The following is a 27,124-nucleotide window of genomic DNA, read 5'->3' on the forward strand; positions in this document are numbered from 1 at the left end:
TAAGGGATTCATCGCGTGCGTCAGGCCGTGGTTTGTTTTGGAAATTAGTTTGTTTCGACAGAATCTATCGAATCATATTTCGGATAGAATAATAAATTGATTCCCCGCCACATTTTCTTTAATAAAATTAGTCACTTCCTTAGTAAATTGATTTTTTTTTTTTGGGGGGGGAGATCGTTAATTTTTTTTCTGTTACTTCCTTTTTGGGGGGAATTTATGTTTAATCGCAATTTCTCAGCTCCTTTTCATAAAAACTATGCGTTCCAATGATGGTTAGAAGTTACCGACATCAATTAATTCAATTACGGAAGCATGTACATTACAAACCCTTGAAAATTTGTTGAACATAATTGCCCCCCCCCCTTATTATTGCTGTTTTTTTTTTTGCCGTTGTTATTGTCATTAATGATAATAGCCGCATGTTTATCAACATCATTTTACCAGTGCTACCTCTTCTATCATGTACATACAAGCTTCCTACTTATTCAATTAAAATTACCATAATGGGGTTAGAAATGCCCTATTAGGGTTAGGGTTTCCAAGAAGGCCATTTATCCGTATAGCTCAGAAAGATTTGTCATTATTAATTCAATATACTTTTTGATATAATGTTATCTAACGCCTGTTCTATCATTATGCTCCTATTTCACTTTTTTTTTCTTTAGTTGCTACATAAATCTGTAATTTTATTTATTTCCTTTTCTACTGGTAATTTACATTGTTTTATTTTTCGATAAGGCCGTGGTTTGTTTTGGAAATTAGTTTGTTTCGACAGAATCTATCGAATCATATTTCGGATAGAATAATAAATTGATTCCCCGCCACATTTTCTTTAATAAAATTAGTCACTTCCTTAGTAAATTGATTTTTTTTTGGGGGGGGGGAGATCGTTAATTTTTTTTCTGTTACTTCCTTTTTGGGGGGAATTTATGTTTAATCGCAATTTCTCAGCTCCTTTTCATAAAAACTATGCGTTCCAATGATGGTTAGAAGTTACCGACATCAATTAATTCAATTACGGAAGCATGTACATTACAAACCCTTGAAAATTTGTTGAACATAATTGCCCCCCCCCCCCTTATTATTGCTGTTTTTTTTTTTGCCGTTGTTATTGTCATTAATGATAATAGCCGCATGTTTATCAACATCATTTTACCAGTGCTACCTCTTCTATCATGTACATACAAGCTTCCTACTTATTCAATTAAAATTACCATAATGGGGTTAGAAATGCCCTATTAGGGTTAGGGTTTCCAAGAAGGCCATTTATCCGTATAGCTCAGAAAGATTTGTCATTATTAATTCAATATACTTTTTGATATAATGTTATCTAACGCCTGTTCTATCATTATGCTCCTATTTCACTTTTTTTTTCTTTAGTTGCTACATAAATCTGTAATTTTATTTATTTCCTTTTCTACTGGTAATTTACATTGTTTTATTTTTCGATAAGGCCGTGGTTTGTTTTGGAAATTAGTTTGTTTCGACAGAATCTATCGAATCATATTTCGGATAGAATAATAAATTGATTCCCCGCCACATTTTCTTTAATAAAATTAGTCACTTCCTTAGTAAATTGATTTTTTTTTTTGGGGGGGGAGATCGTTAATTTTTTTTCTGTTACTTCCTTTTTGGGGGGAATTTATGTTTAATCGCAATTTCTCAGCTCCTTTTCATAAAAACTATGCGTTCCAATGATGGTTAGAAGTTACCGACATCAATTAATTCAATTACGGAAGCATGTACATTACAAACCCTTGAAAATTTGTTGAACATAATTGCCCCCCCCCCTTATTATTGCTGTTTTTTTTTTGCCGTTGTTATTGTCATTAATGATAATAGCCGCATGTTTATCAACATCATTTTACCAGTGCTACCTCTTCTACCATGTACATACAAGCTTCCTACTTATTCAATTAAAATTACCATAATGGGGTTAGAAATGCCCTATTAGGGTTAGGGTTTCCAAGAAGGCCATTTATCCGTATAGCTCAGAAAGATTTGTCATTATTAATTCAATATACTTTTTGATATAATGTTATCCAACGCCTGTTCTATCATTATGCTCCTATTTCACTTTTTTTTTCTTTAGTTGCTACATAAATCTGTAATTTTATTTATTTCCTTTTCTACTGGTAATTTACATTGTTTTATTTTTCGATTTTTTAACTTATATTTTTCTTTCTTGATGCTTTTTTATTGCAATTCATATTTTTATTGGGAAACAAACCTGTTTGGGGTTTTTTCAATCTTTTTTTTTGTATGTTTAACTTGTCTAAATAAATACAAAAATATAATTCCAGCGCGCATTCTATATTCCGAATACTACGTGAAGTTGTTTGTGACGAGTCACCCTTATAATAATATAACATAATGTAACATCCCTTGGGGTATCCAATTCAGCTGATATTGGTTAGAAACAAGAAGATCGAAGAATCGCAAGAGACGAGTATTTTCATTCGGTAGGGTTCTAACTGACATGTTCACTTTGAAATTTGATTGTAACGTAATCAAGTCCTTCACTCCTGTTCCTAATAGGTTGCATAGGGACTGCGACAAGATAGGCAATGAAATTGGATTCATACAAATAAATGAAGCACACTTGCTCTCGCCTCGTTTGTAGTATTTGTATTATTTGACCCCCCCCTAAAAAAAAAAAAAAACAACAACATATCGGCGCATGTATTAATATTATACTCTTCTTTTTTCATCAAAATCATCACTATCATCATTTTTCGTTTCGTTTAAATTTATTGTTAAAGGGCAATTAAAGAAGCACCTAACACTGGAAGCTACTCGAGAACAGTATTACCAGTAAAAATCACACATTTTGTACAGTTGGTTTCTAGTATTGTAGATAGTGTAGGGTATGTTAAAATATAATCTTGTTTCATATATTGGGAAGACTATTGTTTGCTTCAGATGTTAGCAATTTATTTTACTAAAGGATATGTATTTTTTTATACCATATTCCAGTACTGGTTGTCGTTTATACTTTTTGTTACAATATATATATTAATTTTTTACATGTATACTAACTATAGGATCCCATTGGAAATTAGCCTTTCGGCTTTCATGGGCTATTCTGTCAAGGTATTCTTCGATTTAATTGTAATTTCCTGTGATATTCTTGACGAATAAAATCAATCAATCAATCAATTCCACTCCAACAAAAAGTTGATGTGAATAAAAAAAAAATCCAGCAAGAATAACACTAAAGATTTCACCAAAATCGGATAAAAAATAAATAAAGAAAGTTATGACATTTTAAAGTTTCGCTTAATTTCACAAAACAATTATATGCACATTCTGGTCGGTATGCAAATGAGGAGACCGATGACGTCGTCATGTCACTAATCCTTTGGTAATATAATAATAATAATATAGGATTTGTATAGCGCACGTATCCACCTTGCTAGGTGCTCAAGGCGCTCCTACATTGTACATTACCCCGGCTAAGCTAGTCTACCGATTCTGGTGCGCACAGCTTTTTGAGGAATTACTTCCTGCCGGTACCCATTTACCTCACCTGGGTCGAGTGTAGCACAGTGTGGATAAATTTCTTGCTGAAGGAAAACATGTCATGGCTAGGATTCGAACTCACGACTTTCTGTTTGAAAGGTGAGAGTCAGAACCACTAGACCATGACGCGCCCACTGATTTTATTATATGAAATATGAAACATTTTTATTTTCTCCTCATTGTTAAGTGAAACACCAACTAATTCCTTCTTGAACATGTGGAATTAGCAATGTGTGATACTATATGGTTCAGTCAAGTTGGTCCTTATTGTCAAATCTGTAAAAAATGAAATATTGTATAATTCAAATGATAAAACACAAGAAATAGTGAGTGAGGGACATCATTGTCTGTCTCATGTGCATGTCACTGAGTTGTGCATATCACTGTTTTGTGAAAAGAAGCAAAAATTTTTAATGTCATAACTTTCTTAATTTACATCCGATTTTGATGAAATGTTCAGCTTTATGCGAGTTTTATTTTTCTCTATTTATTCAAATCAACATTTATCTGGGGTGGACCTGACCTTTGAATATAAAATTAGATCCATATAAGATTTAGAAAGAATATATTTACTGACATTTATTTTTTTAAGATTAAACAATGTGATTTTTGATTAAAAAAGGCCCACCAATTTGAATATCTTTATTATCACCATGGTAACCATAGTAATAATTTTGTTATTGTAAAAAAAATATAACATTTACTTTGAAACAAAGATTATAATCGATGGGTTCTCTTCAACAGACCCAAAAAATTATTTCTTTCTTAATACTCAAGATCTTTTCTCCTAATATCAAGCGTACTATATAATTCATTTGAATTTTTCTATACATTGTATTTGCATCCAAATGCTTCAACTGTGCCGGGATTTTCTTTTTTTTATAAATCTTAAATAAATATATAAAAAAGTTCATTCTGCTATGTCGGGTCTTTAAGTAATAGTGAACTATGTCCACACATGCATGCCCCTTGCAGCCCCAATTATTTTACGTCCTATCCAATTAGGAAAATTGGAGCATGCTAACTGTCTTATATCCCTGCGCGAGAAACCAATTTGTCATACTTATCTGTTATGTGGTATTACCCCCCCCCCCTTCTTCCCCTTTCCCTTGATACCTCATTCTGTACCCTCATTATTTTGGTTGAAGATAGATTGTCAGTAACTATTAAACCAAACCAATACCAGGGGACCCCCCCCCCGAATTTCGAATTTTGTATAGCGGCCCATAGGAGAGGGTCGTATTGCACCCCCCCCCCCCCCCTCATAAAAGGAGGAACAAAAATAAAATAATATAATATAATTTGTAAACTTAATTTTAGGCAACTTTAGTAACGCTTTGAATGTATCTACTTAAAAATAAACCATAGGTTTATATTAAGAACGGTTTTACCTGTTCTTTGTGTTAATGTAACCCCATTTTCCTATCAAACAACGATAAATTGTTCATGATATATATAGGTTTATAGTTCAAGGCGGTCACCACTTTTGTTTTAATTATCTTTGAACAGAATTAAACAGGTACTTCTAAATGATCACTTTCGATGGGATCTCAGGAAATTACATTTGACGCGCAGCATATTAGTATTGCACTTTCATGTAAACTGCTTCCTCCGAACTGTTAGATATGCTTTACTTGATGACCTCTTCGTGAAAATATTGAGACATATTTCAACCCAATATCACTCTGAAACCTTTGCTAAGCACTTAATCCACTTACAAGCAAATATCATTTTACGGGTAGGCATCCACCCCTAATTACGGGTGGTAATACTTTGAGCACTTACATCGAAAGCAATCAAATTTGATTATTTTCTTCCCAGGTTTGCTAAAGCGTCAAAGTTATGATGTTGGGTATAGTACAAACTATTTCATCACTTGGATTGTAATGTTGCGCGTGCGCAGCTGCTTCGGGGTTTCAAGTTGAACATGCATTACATGGAATCCGAACTATCCCTTCTGTTGCGATCAATTCGGGGATCTTTTTTTGACAAATCATACTCATGTTAATTATGACCAGAGTTTGCAGAGTTCAATGCACAGATGTGACGCAAACAGGCCTTATATATATCTTATTGATTTGTCTTTTTATGAGTATAAGTTAGGTGTAACTCAATTTTCGTCTGATATCTCATCCGCTGCGTGCACGGCGAGACTGGAATTCTGGGTGGTGGGGTATCAGCGCGGGGCTGTATCATCAGTGTATTGGCGTAGCCAGAAGAGTTTCGGGGTATTATTAGACGAGGGCGTTGGTATTGAGAAGAGTTTTCAATAAAAACGCAAGAACAATGGATCATAATTTTCTTTGCTCCTGAACTCTCACTCTCTCCTTCTCTCTCTCTCCCTCCCTCTCTCTCCCTCTCTCTTTCTCCTTCTCTTACCATGTCCTTTTACTTTCTCATTCTGAATCTTATTTTGATGTGTATATATGTCTCCTTCACTTATGTTTTCTTTATGTTATGAATTATATGTTTTAGGTAATAATGCAGAGCCCTGTGGAAGACCAGCGATTTTAATGAACGTTTTAATTGTATATATTGTGTAATTTTGCATATGTGTTTGTATGAAGCTGAACAGGCTACTCTGGATAAAGATTTGAAATAAATAAATAAATCATCAGCCCTGAACAATGAAAATTGCGCCACGCCCTAAACCGCTGAATTATTGAACCCCTGACATATTATATTTATATTTCTTGAATAAATAAAAGAGCGGGAATAGAGATGTTTAGTCTCTTTCTGTTTCATTAACTTTTTATGAACCAATATTGGCGATCTCTGAAAAACATCAGGAAACATTGCTTTATGATGAATGGTCACAATTTGGTTGAGTTTTTTTTTTTAATTGGCTATTTTTTCATGCCTGCAAAGATATTCTAGCTCTTGTATGGCATTTTTGGTACACCATCACATCACCCACGCCTTAAGCCATGACATTAACCTCCCTTCGACTAGTTGACTCCAACCCCCAGGCCCCGTCGATATGGTTAATTTTCATGAGGGCGATGGCCCCTTCCGCCGGTGGACCCATGCTAAGTCACAACACGAAGGCAAATGTATATGGATGATAATTGTTACCCCACACCTGGTTGCCTCCCTGTACTCCTAACAGGGGTTGTACAACATCATCCCTGTGATTTAGTTAGGATATGAAGGCAGAAATAGATGATAAATTGAGGGAAAAGATAATAATAATTATAATGATAATAGGCATTTGTATAGCGCCATCTTTCGAGAAACAATCTATTCCGAGGCGCATAGTATTATTATTATTACCCCAGCTTTACCTCGAGCTGCCTTTCAGCGCTCTTGCATTCAAGGAATTAATCATGCCGGGAACCCATTCCGCTCACTTGGTTCGAGTGCAGCACATTGTGGATAAATTTCTTGCTGAAAGGCGAGAGTCAGAACCACATGACCACGACGCGCCCACAAGATAGGAGAACGAATGACCGTTGAATTTTTTTTTTTTTTTTGGGGGGGTAAAAATTGCACATGTAACTTTACAGTATTTTTTTAAGAATGTATATCGCTGGGTTCTTCTCCCCCCCCCCCCCTTGAGAAAAAGATCATGATACGCCCTTGGTCGTGTTGCTTTAATATATATGATGGGATATAATGCTAGATGAACGATATTATTATATCTAAAATGATTTTATTAAAATATAACATAAACAGGGGATAAAGGCATAGATATTTGAAAAGGGTGAATGCAAAAAAGGCGAAAATAATAGCTGCGAAGCCTGTTTATTGTATATTATAGTATTTCAATGGCACTCTGGAAACAGACACATTCGATCAGAATTCGATTTTTCCTAATAGCGAAATGCTTAGAAATAACGACGGTGCAGGTACGCCAATAGCACATTTGGGCAGCAAATGTTTAATATATTTGCCTTCTCATTGGGTTAGGGGTACACAGGTGACTCCGTTCATCAAAGCCAACATTGCATTTGACAAGCCTTTAGGGTATTGGGTCCCGTAGTTACAGCCAGAAAATGAGAATCGTAAATGGAAGAAAAAATGACAGAAGAGGAAGAAGTTCTAATATGCCCCAGGGAGAAAAAAAAATCTACATGTATATCATTCTGTTTATCGACTTTCAGGATATTGAGGCCCAAGACCTGCGAATGGAAGGCTGTTTTTTTAAAGGAAATATGCATATAAATCGAAAACTCTTTCCAGATTTCTGCAAATGAAAAATCATCATTTATTTTCTCTGCAGTGAAAAATAATTGTATTACGTGTAATGTATTAAGTACCATCATGAAAATCGGGATGGTATTTTCGGTCACTTGTGCATTTTCACTTTTCTGGAACCCGAAATTATGATTCTCAGATGCAGTTTTTGCAGTGTTTCATTGTTTTTATAATAGATCATAGACACGGTTCCCAGCTTTTAAAGGACAAGTCCACCCCAAAAAAGAGTTGACTTAAATAAAAAGAGAAAAATCCAACGAGTATAACACTGAAAATTTCATCAAAATCGGATGTAAAATAAGAAAGTTATGACATTTTAAAGTTTCGCTTAATTTCACAAAACAGTTATATGCACATCCTGTTCGGTATGCAAATGAGGGGATTGATGACATCACTCACTCACTATTCATTTTGTATTTCATTATATGATATATGATTTATTGCCATTTTCTCCTCATTGTCCTTGAAACAAAGTGTCATTCCTCCCTGAACACGTGGAATTACCATCGCCTTAACATTTTATGGTTCAGTCAATTTGGTCCTTATTGTCAAATCTGTAAAAATTGAAATATTCTATATTTCAAACAATAAAAAAACAAAAGAAATAGTGAGTGAGGGACATCATCGTCTCTCTTATTTGCATGTCATTGAGTTGTGCATAATTATATGTTTTGTGAAAAATAAGGCGAAACTTTAAATGTCAGAACTTTCTTATTTTACATCCGATTTTGATGAAATTTTCAGCGTCGTCCTTGTTTGATTTGTCTCTATTAAGTCAAATCAACATGTTTATAGGGTGGACTTGACCTTTAAGGACGATTATAGTCGGGGTTTAACCGATGTCTTTAAAGTGGTTAGGTCTATTATTAAATGATATCGTTACGCGTGTAATTTATAGATTGAAAATTACTGTAAACATTCATTCTTCACCGAACATGGCATACAATAACATCGCCGTGGATTTGGTTGGGATCCTTCATTTTCATAGAATTCATCTATCATCAGAACATCAGAAACTGTTACTGATAAACGTTTAATGTGATCGATTGGTTTTAGATTATGCCAAAGGGAGAGCACTCTTACTTTAATGATGCGGATAAGTATCTAGGGATCGATACAGAATTGCTCCACTGAAAGACTTGGACAGAGAGAGCGTGAATGAATGATTAACAGCACGTTGGGGTTAGTTACTTTGGGCTGAATTATTTACTATGTTTACGGGATTAATGGGCATGTGCAGTGGTGGTCATCAAGGCGACTAAGCATACAAATAAAATAATCCGGGGCTTCCGAATCTACGAGGCCGATGGTCACTGTTTGTCTACAACATATTCATCTATTTATTTTTACTTATTTCTTATTTATTTATTTATTTTATTTTATTTCTTCTTTTTTTTTTTTTTGGGGGGGGGGCCTTAGTCTATTAAATCTTATAAACCTTGCTTTCGGTTTGCCCTGAAGGAGCATGAATGACTTCTACGTATTTTTCAGTTTACATTGAACATCATCATGGTCAGGCTAAGCGGAAAACCGTCTGAATTTGTAGACAAATGTATATATGTCACTCGGCCTCATGAACGCTACCCAAATACACACGCACCTTTACACACACATACACCCCACCCACACTCTCACGCACATAGTTTATACACCGCCCATAGTTTTTTAATCAATATTTGTTTCACTATTTAACGCTTTCTTTCCAAAGGTTTTTTCTATCTGCATTTTCTATTTTATGAAATCATGCACTTTCAGAATTATATTAGAAAAAAAGAATTAATACGACATATTAATTGATAATTACGGCATGTCAGATAAATCCGTGGATTATTAAACAAAATAATTGCAATGGCATAGGGCTATTTAAGAGGTTTCCTCTAGTCAAAATTCCATATTTCTATCTACATTCTTATGTTATATATATCTCCATCTTTTCTTCTTCGTCATACAGGGCGTGGTCTCAAGGCGGTACTGCCTGGCCTTGAGGGTCAAATACTCAGCGACGCCTTTGAGATGAAGAGACCAAATTTGCCTTTAACATGGGAATCGGTAAGTAGTTGAATCAATTTAAGTTCTCACAGTTAGGTTCATTGATATTCAGTTATAGGCCTATCAATTATGTTTAAAGGTGAAAATCATCCTGACAAAAATTTATTCTTAAAATAGCAGAAAAAATATATTGGCGAAAATTTGAGGAAAATCCATCAATGAATAACAAATTTATAAGAATTTCAATTATTTGATTTGTGACGTCATATACGTGTAGCTTTTTTGTACCTATCGTATGGTAAAAAATCAAAGAAATGTCATTTGCTCAGAAAATTGAAAATTGTTTTTATTGTACCTTCAGTATATCTATACACAAACGATTTCACGCCCGTTTAAAAAAGTAGAATAAAAAAAGTCATCATAAACCATTAAAACATGAAATGTATGCATTATATTAAAAAACACATGGGACAGCTGCTCATTTATGACGTCACAAATTAAAAAAAAATGACATTATAATAACTTTCTTAATCGTTGATGGATTTTCCTCAATATTTTTCTGCTATTTTTACAACAAAGTTTTCATAAGGGTGAACTTCCCCTTTAATGGACAGCTAGGTTATTTGCATTTTTTCTCACTGCTTCGGGAATAACTTTTACCTTTTACTATTTTGTAGGTCCATTATGATACCAATCAATAAGTTATAATTATGATTTTTTTTTCTTCGGGTGGTAGTGCGTCCATTTATGTTCTTTACCCGTTTGGCAGGCGTTTTGTGAGCATGGATTTCTGCCCTGTGGATGGGTGGGTGGATGTTGTAGGGATGTGCATTGTGAGAGATACAATAAAACGTAGCTTGTATAAAATTATTGATTTCTGGGTTTTGGAGGAAGACGTTCTGTGGTTTTGTTATCTTTTCATTCTTTTTTATATCTTGTTTAATGTTTTTAAAGCCGCACTGCCTTGCCATTGCAGGCAATTCGTTGGCTTTTAAATAGGGAAAAAATAGTTGAGTTGTATTCCGTTAGTAACAGTCATATACGTTTATAAGCAGAATGCAGTTTTTCCCCCATTGTAAGTGGTGGTTTGTCTTTTTTTTTTTCAAGTTGTTACAACTTATGCAACCGTATATGCTTTTCACCGATGGTTAAGAGGAAAGAATTATAGGCCTTTCTCACACGCGGCTGTATAATAATTGCTGCTCCATCGTCGCTTGTTGTTTTTTCGAATATTATCCAATTTCATATAGGCCGGTCACGGAAATATCTCAACACCTCCTTATAACGAGAAAATAAATCTACTCCCAAATGTAAATAGTGTCGAAATGCGCATTTTCTTCTCTTTTTAAACGCAGTGATTTACGATACTCCGGTACGTGTATCAATTTGGGTGCCCCTCTGGGAATGTCGATGAAAAATTTGGATTTCATCGTAAAATGAGTCCTGTCCTGTCCTGTTGAGACATCTGTGTTTTGTAACACAAGTAATAATGAGGCGATGATAGAATTCCGTGCTTGTATTAATCAAGCAGGGATGTCTAGCCTTTATTAAATTTATATTTATATGATAAATATGCTCATTATCAATTAAGTTCACCCTTTCAAATGAAAATATGGTAACGCATAACGCCCCCCCCCCCCCCGTTCTCCGCTGTTAAGCCCATTTCCTGTTTGTCCATAGCTATCAGGTAGTAATTAAGAGGTCATACTTAATCAAAGTCACTCAAGAGAAAGTGTAAATTCTATCCGTCAGTCCTTTAAAAATTAATTTCCAAATCCTTCATTTGATTTTTTTGTTTAATTGCATGGGGAAAGAATATATCCCATCTAATAAGTGTGATGTTTGAGAAAATGACTGACGAGCATATTTCATGAAGACACAAATAATCCGTCTTCAATCCCAAACAATGAATATGAACATAAACGATTTTGAACCTCAGTTGACTCATACTTAACGCTTCTGTGATTAAATTGGGTTTCTGGATCTGTCATAACACACTAAAGAATCACAAAATATCACCTATTGTGTTTATATTTCTTTGCGCCATTTATGTTGTAGGGGCGGCCACCTGCCCTTAAGGGTATCTTGAATAAAGGTCGAGATATGTGTTTCACTTCACGTTGTATTCCTTCAAGTAGTAACGTGGATCAGACATATTTTGAAGTTGAAAATGTAAGTTATGATTATTGATAATGCAGACATAGAGAAGTCACTTTTCATGCTATTGGATGCTTGTTAATAAGGGTAGGGTATTCTTTAAACCCCGTGAATGTGAGGAAGGGATAGGACCTTTTAGGTAGTTTAAAAAAAAATCAGCTACCATGACTTCGGTTTGGTTTCAGATGGTCAGGATTTTTATTAGCATTAACATGCGAGAAAGCCTCCACCTCCTAAAATTTGACCATAAAGAATCCCTTATTCATGTACCAAAGAAATAACTGGTTTACTAAAGCACTCCTAAAAAATAAAGGTTATCAATGTCATGGTTATGTGGAGGTATGTGAAATTTAAATTTATAGCAAAAATGTATCGCCCAGAACGTCTTGAGACGTATCTGGACAAGGGATTACGAGTGTTGCGTATGCCGTAATAGAAAGTAACCCAAAGTTTAGACATTAACACATAATTTTATCGGTATAAGGCTGACACCTTTATCTCCCCTTTTGTTATATATATTTTCCTTTTCTTTTGAATCCCATCTCACCGTCTTTGTCTGTCTCTGTGCAGACAACAGCTGGATGTACTTATAAGTTCCCTATCAATTCATTGTTCTTGGGTTGTCCTCGCCCTTTTTTCTATCTATTTCTTCCTCGCCTCTGTGCCTCAGTTTTAACATTTTATCATTTTTGTCCATACAGCTGGAAAAAATGACGACGCTTCAAAAATCTTCTCACGGAATGTAGGCCTCATACTCATCACAAATGCCGGGTTTCATAATTTCAATCTAGTTAATCCGAATGATCCCATATTTTGTCTAATGCAATCATCTCCCGTTAGAGCTTGTTATTCAATATTGGAAGTGAAGATGGGGAGATTAAGTTGTCATCCGTGATATATTGGCTCGATACGGTGCACATACCATTCTTTTGAAATTTCCTCGTCCCATTTAATATAAACAAAAAACCAGGAATATTGGAAACCTGCTGTAAGAGAGGAATATAAATGAAGATAACCGAAAGGAGCTTCCATTAGACAATTAACCTTTTTAGGTAGCGACGCAGATTAATTACGTTGTCGTTACGATACAAAAGAAATTCAACAGGGGAAAACACATCCCATAAAGATAGCTACATTCGTCTGTATGCGTCAGTTTTCCATGGTGACGAAGCGACAAAAATGCTTTCTTCCTTACGTCCTTTTCCCATTTCTGCTCCTCATCGATAGTTTTCATAATTAGCTTTCCTTTTGTTTTAGTAGTGCTAATTTGAGCACCACCTTAGGTATATGTAGGAGGATTGGATTTGTTTTCATTATTATCCGCTTCTACGACATGCAAATAGATTCCTCTCAGTATTGCATACCCTCAGAAAACACTTCTGTAAAATCATGGAGAGTGGTAATTTTTAGTTCATATCTCTAGAATGGTCAACATATTTCTAGAATTTACTAAATAGTGGAGTTATAGATAATGTTGGTTGGTTGGTTGGTAGGTGTGTAAAAGTGGGGAAAAGGAGATAATTGCATGTGGATTAACCTCACCATACCCACACCGGCAACCGAGGACTTACACACACGTATTTCACATTAAGAATGATAACAACACGCGAAGCGAGGACATCCTCGCTTTGGTGTCAAGTAACATTGATCATCGGTTGACCGGTTGTCACTGGCACCCTTGTTATAAGTCTGAAATTATGTTCCCAATCATGTCAATATCCAAAGTAAATGTGTGTGCGAGTGTGCGTGTGTGTGTTTTGGGTAGAGATAGGTGATGAGTGTATATGCCATTGTGTGCACGTCGGGACGATTTTTCCTTTTCTTCCAATTCATCGCAACCTCAAACTCGGAATCTAGAGTACATAAAGTTTAGAACCAAGACTCCGTAACACAAAGATTAGCGATCATTCGCTAAATGCACTGACATGCGCATTTGGTTCAAAATACTGACAAGGAACCAATCACAAGTGTTCTTTCATACTTGATTTTCATCGCTAAGATTTGTGTTACGGAGCCTGGAAGTAATAAAAGAGGAGAGAGAGAATTGAGTGCAGTGATTGAAATGCGATAATGCAAACTGAGTCTCCCCGAAGCAGAAGGAGTAATCCTATGAAGTATTGGGTGTCAATCTTCTTATTCAGCGTTGCAAAAAAACAACATAGAATGACCTACTTTTATGTTTGTATTTTATTTTCCTCCAAGTGTTTGAGTTGTGTTTATCGTGGATGGCGCTCATGCGCTCATGAAAAATATTACATGTAATGCATTTTGTTAGGTCGTCTTGTTTTCCCATAATATTCTTCCAACGAATTAATTTATTTTTCGTTATAGCATCATACAACAATGACCAATGCATTTCTTGCCAACCCCTTCTAAATGTGAACAGTTTTATTTTTCCATATTTCTTTGAGCGCCACTAAAGAAAATCGACCATCTTGTAATGACATATATTCATGTGAATTGCCCTATAAAAAGGACTTTTTGAGAGACTTTACCATTCCTTTTTCTTTATCCGACATTTGTTTCGCTTAGACATTTTTTATTTCATCGTAGTTGAAAATGATGTTCTTTATTTTGTATGGCTTTGTAGAGCTATCAAATACCCTTTGAAAGAAATTGTGGCATGTTTTTTTTAAACTATATAATTTTCTCTCTGATGCAGAATTTTTGTTTCATCCTAAGACTCACAATTTTATTGATATACATTAGGTGTAACGTCTGTTACCAAGTAATCGAATTCGATTAGTGTCATGAAAATTAGAATACTTCGTTCTATGAATTATTTTATGAAGAAAAAACTGAGCGATTATTTCCCAGTACAGTCAGACCGCAGGTCCCTATGCTAATGAGCAAAATGGCCAGATTCATCCAAATCATCTCGTGACTGAATCCTCCTCCTTGCAAAATCTCGTGATTCGTGAGATTTTCTTTCTCTAAGAATTTACCTGTTTTAACCTCAAGTTAAATGAAATATTATTGCACCATCAGATAGAGTAAAAGTTACTCTTTCATATTGGTCATTTATTTTGTATACAATATTTTGTTCAATAAGTAAATTTCTGGCCTGAAAATGTGCCTCAAAACTGAATTTTCTTCCTCTGTTTTCTTTTGCAAATTGTGCAAAACTTTTTATTTTGAGCCTCAATGATATCTATATCACCATAAAGCTGAATTTCTGTACTTTCTCACAATACCACTCTTGATATGCGGCACCTTTTAATCGGGTCAAGATCACACTTTTCCCAACAAGGTACAAGACGAGATTTCTGAAATTTTGTACTTGCATGAAATCCAGAGTTCTGATTGGCTGGATAAGGTTCACAGAACAACAGGCGCGGGGTATTTGAGGAGATTACCACATGGGAAGTGTGACCTTCCCACTAACCCAGGCACTGGGACCGTTGGAATTTGCCATTGTGTGGTCTCTTTGACCAATCAGAGTGCAGTATTCTTGTTTTCAAACTGCTTCATGTACTTGGCAAATGAAAAGTGTGATCTTGACCCGATTAAACCAATTCTTATTTTGAAACCTATATCATTTCAAAGCATACATATTCAGCTTTATCATGATATAAAAATCATTTGGGCTCAAACAAAAATAAAGTGTGAAAATAGCAGCTTTTGTCGGGTGAAAATATTTCTTTTGTAGCATATTTTCGATCAAAATTTTAACCTATATTACAAAATCTTTGAATAAATCCAAACACATGACCTGAAAGAATGATTCTTCTTCTTTACAATGGTACCAAATTCATGAAATTCGATGCACAATAAGAGCAGCAATGACCGAATGAAAAGAGGTGTTTTGGTCCGCATCAAGCTCATTAAATATGCAAAACATCTCAAGTCATGAATATCACTTGGATGAAAGAAGCCACTTTCTTGGGACCTGCAGTCTGACTGAGTATATCAGTCTATCGTGGTATCCACATGATCCAGAAGAAATGAGAAGCGTGGAACGCGCCCTCTTCAGGCGGGGAAATCCATATTCCCAGAACACTTCTTTTGGGGGTATTTTAAACCGTTTGTTTGACACGTGTGTTATTTTTTCCATTTCACCTCTGGCATTCTATCATTAGTCATGCGCAGTCACACCAACAAAACTTACTCCAAACCGACCGATGGTATGTCATTGGTAATAACGTAATAGCTTTGATCGGTCTGGGGTCGGTTTCGTTGGTGTGACTGTAACCGAGACCGACTCCTAACCGACCGATGGTATGTCATTGGTAATAACGTAATAGCTTTGATGGGTCTGGAGTCGGTTTCGTTGGTGTGACTGTAACCGAGACCGACTCCAAACCGACCGATGGTATATGTCATTGGTAATGACGTAATAGCTTTGATGGGTCTGGAGTCGGTTTCGTTGGTGTGACTGTAACCGAGACCGACTCCAAACCGACCGATGGTATGTCATTGGTAATAACGTAATAGCTTTGATCGGTCTGGGGTCGGTTTCGTTGGTGTGACTGTAACCGAGACCGACTCCTAACCGACCGATGGTATGTCATTGGTAATAACGTAATAGCTTTGATGGGTCTGGAGTCGGTTTCGTTGGTGTGACTGTAACCGAGACCGACTCCAAACCGACCGATGGTATATGTCATTGGTAATGACGTAAAAGCTTTGATGGGTCTGGAGTCGGTTTCGTTGGTGTGACTGTAACCGAGACCGACTCCAAACCGACCGATGATGTGATATTTGAAATAACGTAATAGCTTTGATAGGTCTGGAGTCGGTTTCATTGGTGTGACTGTAACCGAACCCGAATCCAAACCGACCAATGATATGCCATGGGAAATAACGTATTAGCTTGGTCGGTCTGGAATCGGTTTCGCGGGTGTAACTGTGGCATGAGTCGGGGTTTTGGAGATAATGTTTATCTAGATGTGAAGTTCATTTTTTTGTTTGGAATTAGGAAAGGGTCATATTTATCACAGAGTGATTGAGACAGTTGGTGGCATTGCGTGATCTGATTCGGAATGGGCGAGCCGGTCCACTGCACCATGTGAACAATGAGAAAGGGGGAAAAGACGAAAGTTTCAAAATGCTCTTGCAAGGACCATGAATCGAAGGGGGCTGGGTGTTTCAGCCCTTACTTTTTTCAATAAACGCGTGCAGATATGTATTTTAAGAAGACACTTGATTGGGTGTTGTTTTTTATTATTATTTTACATGGTCAGCCTCGCCCCAAACCACAACTTAAAATAAATTTTGCTGCCCCTGCCTAGAATCTCCACTTTAATTCGAACCCTGACTTGCCCTCGTGTTTCGGGGCGAAAACAATTACGAAAAACTGCTGACTTTTTTTACCCCCCCCAAAAAAAATAATAAAAAAATAAATAATAATAATAATAATGATGATAATAATGATAATAATGATAATAATAAAAATAATAATAAACTTGGATTGATGCCTTCTTCGTTGACGAGGGGGTAGGACTGCTGTCCCCTTAACCCCATTCCTCATATTCCTCCTTCAAATTGCGCCAATGGAGCCACGAAGATACCATTTAGCAAAGCGTGTGTTTAATTTTCAGATAGAAATATAGACTATGATGAACCCATCTGAACTCATCTGAAGCGACGGATCAATTTTACGCCTTCTTTTGCACGTATGCCCTGGCAGGAATCCCCGTTGTTTTGCTATAAATTGAAATGGAAAGATTATGACGGACGGCTCAAATTTATGCACTGGGGGTATTTCCGAAAATGCGATGGGTCGAGGTGTTTGGCACCTTTATGTTTATGCAGGCTGGGGTGCATTGTGATTGAAAAGGATGGGTGACGAAGGTTGTGAAGATCTCCTTATGACATGTATGACAAATGGTGCCTGGAAATTTGATCCCCGTATCCCCCAAATATAAGCATTTTAGACTTGTTTGATCCCGCTCACAATGTTTATAGTTCGTCCTGGGGCCTGTTTCATAAAGAGTTACAACTGTTGTAACTTTGCCATTATGGCAACTACCATGGCAACAGGGCTCAGCAGCCAATCAAAATCAAGGTTTCCATGGTAGTGGCCGTAATGGCACAGTTACAACAGTTGCAACTCTTCGGCCCCTGGTATATTATACATTTGTCTGATTGTGCTGAATCAAAAGAGTAAACAAATTTAGCATCGGTATTATATATTTGTTGTTACCTTTTTTTTTTTTTTTTTTTTGTTGTTGGGTGCTTTCTTTTCAATTTTAGTATTTCACCCCTAATTTAGGTCAAATATTTTGTACCACCCCCGTCCCCCCCCCCCCCCGTGTGTGGGTGTTACTTTTTTTATTTAGTACATCAAATGCTTTGGGAACAAAACGAAATGACAGTGGTTAAGTAAACCAATTTCGTCATCTGATTAACATTTTCATTCTTCAGTTATAGTAGTTTTATGTTGTGATATTTGTGTGCCATTTTTTGAAAATGTTTGTGAATATTGTCAAAGACTTTTAACTCGGTGCGCTCAATGTCAGCATATGGTACTAGCAGTTTATGAGGGCCGTCTTAAAAAAAAACATCAATGATAAAAAATATGTATGTGTGTATGTATGTATATATATATATATATATAAATCTGAATCTGAATGAATCATTGGATTTAAAAATATATTATTCTCTCCCATTTGCTCCTCACCCTCCCATCCAACCGTTGTCTCATATCTTTATCTCTATCCCTCTCTCCCTTTGTTATCTCTCTCTCTCTCTCTCTCTCTCTCTTCCTCTTTCCCTCTCCTCTCTCTTCCCCTCTCTCTAATTCCATGGCATCTCCTCCAGATAACCCACCATGAAAATTGTGTATTCGAGCTGGGCTCCACCAGCCTGATCGCCCGGGATTCGGTGACCATGGGATGTCCTCTTGCGTACCAATCTCGCCAAAGCTCGAGCGAGGACGAGACCCTTTCTTGTCCAGTTGATAGAGCGCCCCCTCCCGACAAAGAGGGTACACAGCACTCGCTGCGAAGTGGGATAATTGAAGATGATGGCGACAGCAGCGAGGGAGGTAATTATAAACTAACAAAAAATTGTTTCCTCTTTTGATTGATTATTTTCGTTAATGGCTTTACTAACAGACGATACAAGCATAACAAAGATGAATACTTTAATAGATAATTTGCTCATAATTGCTAAATTGCAACATCTCCCCTATACACCCTCCGAATTTGTTTAACCAATCTATATAAGTTGGTTAGAATATGAAACTTCCAACTGTGTGATTGTAGATTTCGAAAAAGAAACTTGGATACAATTTTGTTTTAACAAACAGCTGATAGATTCATATTTTAACCAGCTTGTAGGTTGGTTAAAAAATATATGGGAGTAATCATTAAACAATTCATTTCAAATCAATAACATATCGCTCGGCAGCATAATGTCATGATATTATGAGATCCACGACTACAGTCATTCCATCATAATGCAGAAAATCCAATCCATGCGCTGAAAAAGCCGTATACTATTTTCCAATCATTATATCGACTTCAAATATTATAGTTCAAAGATAAATCCTATCAAACCGCTTCCCCCCTTGCTCAATACTAATTGATTCAGCATTTTTTGTACACATATACGCCTTAAAGAAGTTATAATTTTCGTTTGTTGGCCACATTTTGATCTTCTTCTGTTTAGATTGTAAATCAAACACTATGCACTAAAACAAGTCCATATGATATAAACGTTATCTACCATGACACCCACATGAATTCTCAAAAATATTATAGATGGTATTACTAATTCACTTTTTATATAGTATCTACACTTATTTATGTCCATTATATTTTTATCAATATTTGTATGTTTCGTCTTTTACAAGAAAGCCTACAAATGCTGTTTGATATGAACAGAGAGCATGTTGGGACACAATGTTGATTTTTTTTTTACTCACATGGGCTGTCACCATTACATTTTAGTGATCACGAATCACGATATAGATTCATTGTTTAAAAGTATGTAGGCACATCCTCCATTTCATTGTCGATATGACTGAGACAAACGATTCATTTAGTTTGATGTTTCATAAACTTGTTTGCTCAATGAAATGAATGGCGTTAGTGTAATACAAGGGGGTGTACATTATCATTTTGTTAGGAATTACCGTTGCTATTATTGTTTTGTTATCACCTTGGCTGTTGTGTGTTACATTTGTTTAATAAGGCTTCAGTCATATTCATAATTTCACACGTTTGTCTTATTTCTGATTTGAATATTGTAACTACAGTGTGGATATAACAATATCAGTACATACATAATGTATTATTTCACAAACACGATGTATTATTATGTTTTAGAAATATACGGTGTACTATTAGTATTACCCTACTACATTCAATTGTTTATTGAATCATGTTTATATATCTTATACAAAATATTTCACTCACATGGGTTAATAATAGGAACCCTTGCATAAAATGTTAATAAATAATTATCCCTTTCTATTTAACCATACCCACAAAGCAACCAATACGTGCAAAAAGTCATTTTCCCCTAAATATGCTTAATTGTCATACTAACGTAGCTTTTTTAAAACAATCAATGTGTACTTCTTATAACATCCCCCTCCCTCCTCAGTACGCCATGCCCGCAATGATTTCATGGCTCTTAAGTAGTACTACAATAGTCCTTTATCTGTTTAGATTTTACACATTCCCAACAACATTCAACACCCATTATGTACCAGGACTAACTAGATTATGTGTAATACTAACATTCTGATGTCAGTAGCTCTTCAATTATTGTTTATTATTTCACTGGTTTTCGTCACTTTCTAACGTTATAGACTAACACAGTTTTTCTCATCATCCTTGTTCTTTTTGTTATATTTTTTTTCTCTCATTCCATCACAAATACTTCGCAGAGGAACCGAATTTTAACACCACCACAAACGGCCTTTATCACTATCTCCAAACACCGTATATACCAGGCATGTCTTAAAGAATTATTACTGCACCCCCAAGTGTTGTTCTTCTTCACATCAATTTGTGTTCTTTAAATCTAAATTCTTAAGAAAAAAGAAAACATTTTTATTTCGTGGCATCTTCGTGTTCACGGTCTCAAATCGATAAGCCTTAAAAATGTGCTTTTTATGACAAAATGTCATTTTGCCCCCATTTTTACATTTCATTAAATGTTTACTAACATTCATCTTGTAGAAAACCATCCCACCCTTTTGCCTATCAAAACTAACACTCATAATTATGTAAATTAATTGACCATTCATTTAGAATAGTTTAACATCGTCAATGATCGTGGAGCAACAAGATTGTGTATTAATATTATAATGTATACTCGAGTACAGCCACCTCCCTTCACGCTAAATACTCCTTAGCATTGTTGCAGCCCCCTCCCCTCCCCCACCATCACCCGTGCTATTTCATTTTGTGGCACAACCCAGACCAATTATATACTGCAAATAAAAAAGCCCCCACCCAGCCCCACAAAGTCAATAAATGTCCAATCTTCGACACCCATTTTCTCTTTCTCTGTGTTCGTGACCTTCCTCTGGCTAGGCTTTTTTTATCACCCCCCCCCCCTCCCTCTCTCTCTCTCTCTCTCTCTCTCTCTGTCTCTCGATCTGAATTTTCTCAATTTTCTTGATCTCTCTCACGTATTTTCAATCCATCTCATGACATGCTAAAACAAAATGTCATTGTACAGAACCCCACCCCCGAGTCCCAAATATGCCCTTCAATTAGTTTTGTTCCAGGTTCATTTTTGTTCATAAAAAAGTTTCAAAGACAATGCAGATCGTTCATCGATGAAAGGATTGTCTATGAACTACTCTCTTTGTGTACAGGAGTGAAAGGATGCTTAATAAAGTGCGAGTTCACGATGTTTTTTTAGTGGAAAAGAGTAACCATTACATGTGTAGTTTTATCCAGCGTAACAAATTTTACGGCCTCGAAATGTCCAGATAATGTGATCGTCCCAAGGAATGTGGACATGGATTACACTAATAATTCACGCAGCTGATATATTTGATGGCGTTGTTCATTTTACAACAGACACTGGGACAGTCGTGCGTCAAAATATTTTATCTATGCGCATGCCCAGTCTGAAGAGGGGAGATGTCAAGAAAATCGATCGGTCTCGCCGCGGTACGAGGGTTTGAAAAACGTCCGATTGTGCAAAGTATTGGCGGATCTGCGCTGCGCGACCTGGTTGCGCCATCTCACCGGATACATAGCTCCTGCAGCGGGTCGGACGAGCACTGAGCAAATTCGTTCCTTTACATTGAGAAAGTAGTGTCGTCATCATTTGATCATAATTGTTTGAGCCATTGATCTAGAGAAAATTTTCTTACGAAAATCACGCCAAACATTTTTTTTTCTGCAGCAGATGAGTAACTAGGATGTTTTCTGTTACGATGCAAAGGTGTAGTCACGCCAACGAAACCGTCTCTCAATTTTGTTTAATCGGGAACGTTATAGTCTTGGTTATAGCCGTGAGTTACTTACATCGGTGGGATTGTTGCATTACGATACAAGAACAGAACTAAAGTATTCAGAACAGACGAAAAACCACAATTTATATACATATATATATATATATATATATGATGTTTGTTTTTTTTTTCAGATAAAAAGATGATTAATTAGTCGGAGTATTATTGTTGTTGATTAAATATTCAGTTTGCGCGGAATTTACGCCAATATTTATGTTCTGGTTTTTCAATTTTCGGTAAAAAAAAATCTTCGGAGGCTTCCGTCGTCACTTTGCGAGCATTTGACTATACATTAGCCTGTTCTTGGATCCTCCGCATGTCCTACATACTCATAATTAAACCGACTTCAATACGACCCATATATTATTCGAAATATCGTAATAACTATGATCGTTGTGGAGTTGGATTCGTTTATGTGATTGTATCCTGGGCTAGTACATGCTATTGATATTAACTGATACCAGCCAAACGTCCGAAATTAGGACAAATCTTTGATCACCTTTATCTTAAAGTGATTGGTTAACATTGGTTTGACTTTAAAAAAATCTTAGCTAGAATGTCACACTTGTCACCTGTGTCTGTGATATGTTACAAAAATGAAGCCCAGAAAAAATTGCGTTCGAAAATAATTATTTAGTGCTTCAAAAATTGAAATATAAAGTGACCGAAAACACCATCTAAATTTCATCCCATACACTTATGTGTACTATTTAGGCGTCTATAAGACGCCTATTTACAAAATGGGGTTTGCCTATTAGTTTTAGCTCTTCATTCTCAATAATGGTTGTTTTCAGGGTTTATTAGTTCTAATACATGCACTTGTACACATGTTTCATCCTGGTTTGAGAATTTTTTTAATCGGCTGCTCACAAAGTTAAACAATACCTTCAATATAAACATTCGCCAAGATAACATACATCAATCAGTCCATTATTTTAAAAATTGTTAAAATGATTTTCAATATTCAAATATCACTTTAAATGTTTATCATTCTAAGGGTAAATAGAAAAAAAATATGTATAATTGATTATGTTATCATTATGATTATGGTGGTGTTTTTATCATCATTTTTATTCTTGTCACCGTCATCGTCATATATATATTAATTTATTATTTGTAGTAGTACTATTATTGTTATTGATATTATTTCATTTATTGTGATTTATATTAATGTTATTACGGTTTTATTATGATTATTATTATCATCAATATTACTGTTAACCATGCAGCGATTTCTTCACAATTGGAATGTTGCAAATGATTGAAAATGTCCTTAAAGCAAGGTCGATATACGATATATTCAATAAAAAAACATCAACAATAAAACAGAGTTGCATAAAGCACTATCACATGATTCCCTAAAATGTTGTACTCGTCGAAGCTATTTTTCAGTCATTTACCCTGGGCTATTGAAAACGTATATAATATTTCTCTGGTAAACGCAGCAATAAGCCTACAGAATTAACCAGAAATATTAGGTCAACATTTCGGCACGTAGGATGGCATACGACATCATATTCGTGTGTTTATGTATAGTAACTGATTATTTTGTTTTAATTTCCTCCATTGTCCTTAACCCCAATGTGTGAAAAAAAATGATGTATTTTTTTGTTTTATATACCATGGGCATGATGGGATGTCGCACTTTTTTCAAATTTAACAAAAAAGGAAATATGTTTTAGCTAAATAAAATTAATATCAAGTGCTAGCAGTGGATGGGTTGTCGTGACAGATACGATGGACCTGGGCCCCGCCTTACAAAGAGTTTTGAATGATCCGATCAATCGCAACTATGGACGGCCAGCAACGGCAACATCTATTATGCATGTTTGTTCAAAATATTTCTTTTTGTGATGTATATTCATACATTAACTGTTTTCTTGACAATTCAGTATGCTTCTTTTTGTTTTCAAAGGACATTTTGCAAATATCCTGTCGAAAAAAATATGATGGATTTCCATAGAGTTACGATTGATTGGATCAATCACAACTCTTTGTAAAACGGGGCCCTGTTCCCATAGTTGTGATGTGGTATTTTAAGGGCCAATTTAAGACTTCCTGGCAATAAACATGAATTGATTCCTGTGCATGTTACATTTCGTATGAATTTTACCCACCCTTATTAAGCTTTTATTTCACAGAATGTTACGTTACACCCATTTCATTCAACTTAAAGAGATGTGTAATGTGCACCGTTTTACTGGGGTAAATCCATGTTACGATTTAGGGTCAACGGCCGGGTTGCAGAATGGTAAAACGTTAAGCATAGCACTATTAGAATTGTCAAAAGGCGTTAAATCCAATTTTGATGAGAAATGAGTAGTCTGTGTAGTTTAAATAGTATAAGACAATTAAAATCAAATTAACATTGTGATATGTGTATCTTCAGGTATCGGTTCCAAAGGATATACCTTTATGCAAAACAAGGCCAAGGGGAGACGTATTCACCGTAGTAAAAAGGTTGACATAACACATTTTGCAATAGGCTGTAGTTCTATCCAAATCAACGTGCACCATGGAATATTTGTGCCTGTGTCTTTTTTCCATGCACTTTTATTGAACAATTTAGTTGGAAAGAAAGGAAAAATCAGTGATCATGGCGGATATACTAAAGAAAAAATATTTTCGATCTGTAAACTTTACTCTAATTAGAAGCTCACCGCCAAAGACAAAAGGAAGTGAAGAAAAGCTTGGTACCAGCACACCCCTGGTTGATAAAACCGCCCGGTGACACCCGTATGCAAATCAATAAATCGACATTAAAGTACTCAGGTATACATACTATACCCTCTACTATTCTTGTTTTTCTGATATAGCTACCACCGCACGGATTCCACTACTGGCTGCGATTATCTGATTCACTGGCTGACGCTTTTTCAGTTTCTTTCGCTTTTTTTTTATTACAAAGTTTAAAGCAAATTAATCAAGTAGGTTTTGAGCGTAGTAAGGGTTGTCTTTAGTAAATTATCATTACTGGATGTAGTCATCAATGGCGGCGGAAGCCCAAAAAATAAGGAGGGACCAGCAAAAAATTTAGAAAAGCAAAACAAAAAAAAAGTTTATCAACCAAAATTTTAGGGGGGACCAACAAAAAAATTTGACAAGCAAAAAAAAAAAAAAAAAGTTATCAACTAACATTTTAGGGGGGGATCGTCCCCCCCCCCACCTCAAATTTAGGGGGGGACATGTCCCCCCGCTTCCGCCGCCTATGGTAGTCATTAGCAACTTATTGTGGTTGTTTGGCATGTTATGAAATTATTTGAAGAGAGGCAATCACAGGCAGTCTGTTCTCTTCGTAACATGTTAGAGTATAACATCTTCTTGGTTATGTTTTACTTAACCGACAAAGTATTAGTAAAAAATATATATAGAGATAAAGCGAGATGAGAATACTCTTAGAAAATAAAAATAAAATAGCAGTAATTATGAGCTTGGAGTTGCATTAAGCCTGTAACAAAAACAACACTTTTATTTTCTTTTGCATGAAATATTTTGATTTTGTAGTTTGCTCGTTTTTAGAAACTGTCACTCCTGCACATTTTTAAAAGCAAATTTTATCACACGTTTGAGTGCACATATTTATCCAAATATGAACAATTTCATTACTAGCTTTCTACTCATCTGGTGGAAGTATGTATTTTTACTTTTACATTGACCTTATCAATTAAATGGGACAGTTTCCATGCAAAGTGAAGCCAATGAAATATGAAATTATAAAATAAGCATTGTAACTTTCATACCATTCTTGACGCGAAACACATTTTTACATTTACACTTATCATTATTATTATTATTATTCTTTATAATATTTTTTTTCTATTTAATTATCATTATCATAAATATCAATTTAATTGTTATCATAATTAGTTATATTGCGTTTTTCGAAGCGTTTACAATTGTAGTAACTGTATAGAATTACATAATCCTAAAACTACAAACCACGAAAGGACATATGAGTTTAATGTATATCCAGATCGGTTGTCTTCGATTACATTTAGGTTGTTTGATTATTGGGGCAATGATCTATATATTTTACCCTTGATTGTATAATATGTTTATACATTTCGAAGTCGGGATTATCGAAAGCAATACAATAAAGTGACCCCATACAGGCAATGAAAATGTTCTTACATACAAATTAGCGGATTGAATTATTAAAACATTCGTCTGCGTTCAATATGATACAATTTCATCTAGGATTTTACATTATTTCACAATTCTATTTTCATGTCGATTGATTGTATATCATTTTGTGTAATATTTAGTTACAGTTTCGATGGAAATAGGGAACTTAAAGGGATGCTCCGGGCTGAAAATAATATGATATAAACAGATAAAGAAAAATCACACACACAAAAAATAAATGAAAATTTGATCATAATCGGACAAGGAATAACAAAGTTATTTGCATTATTCCAGAGAAGCAGTTCTCGGCGTGTCTTCATGAATATTCAATGAGGAAATTATAATGTCATATCCCCACTTGTTCTTTTGTAGTTTATGAAATTAGGTGTATTCAAATTTGTACTACCAAGAACTGAAAACAAATAGATTGACAACTGATTTAGTGCATTAGATATTCATTGCTGCAACATATTTCATTATAACGGAGACACATTATTCCAACCTGTATGAAAAAATGAAACAATTATTATTTCATATAATAACATAAGGAAAAGGAAAGTAGGGATGTGACATCAGCAGCCCACCTAATGAATATTCATGATGACGTGTATATAGCTATTTTCACAAAATATTGCTAAACTTAAAATCCAATAACCTCGTTCTTTGTTATCCAATTTTGATAAAATTTTCAGCACTTTGCTTTATGAA

At 35.4% G+C, this 27,124-nt stretch overlaps 1 protein-coding gene across 2 annotated transcripts in view; it reads left to right on the forward strand.

Annotated features, from left to right (window-relative positions):
• The first annotated feature begins 9,670 nt into the window (after positions 1-9,670).
• The window catches only part of LOC129268655 (soluble guanylate cyclase gcy-31-like), a 32,179-nt gene continuing 14,725 nt past the window's right edge, over positions 9,671-27,124 (forward strand). For both annotated transcript variants that reach the window (XM_064104955.1, XM_064104956.1), the window contains exons 1-3: positions 9,671-9,768; positions 18,628-18,853; positions 24,944-25,063. In XM_064104955.1, the coding sequence (XP_063961025.1) occupies positions 9,733-9,768; positions 18,628-18,853; positions 24,944-25,063 (382 nt within the window). In that variant the 5' untranslated portion in view covers positions 9,671-9,732. The remainder of the gene's footprint in view (positions 9,769-18,627; positions 18,854-24,943; positions 25,064-27,124) is intronic.

The sequence above is a fragment of the Lytechinus pictus genome, chromosome 9 (assembly GCF_037042905.1).
Source record: "Lytechinus pictus isolate F3 Inbred chromosome 9, Lp3.0, whole genome shotgun sequence".
Taxonomy (NCBI): Eukaryota; Metazoa; Echinodermata; class Echinoidea; order Temnopleuroida; family Toxopneustidae; genus Lytechinus; species Lytechinus pictus.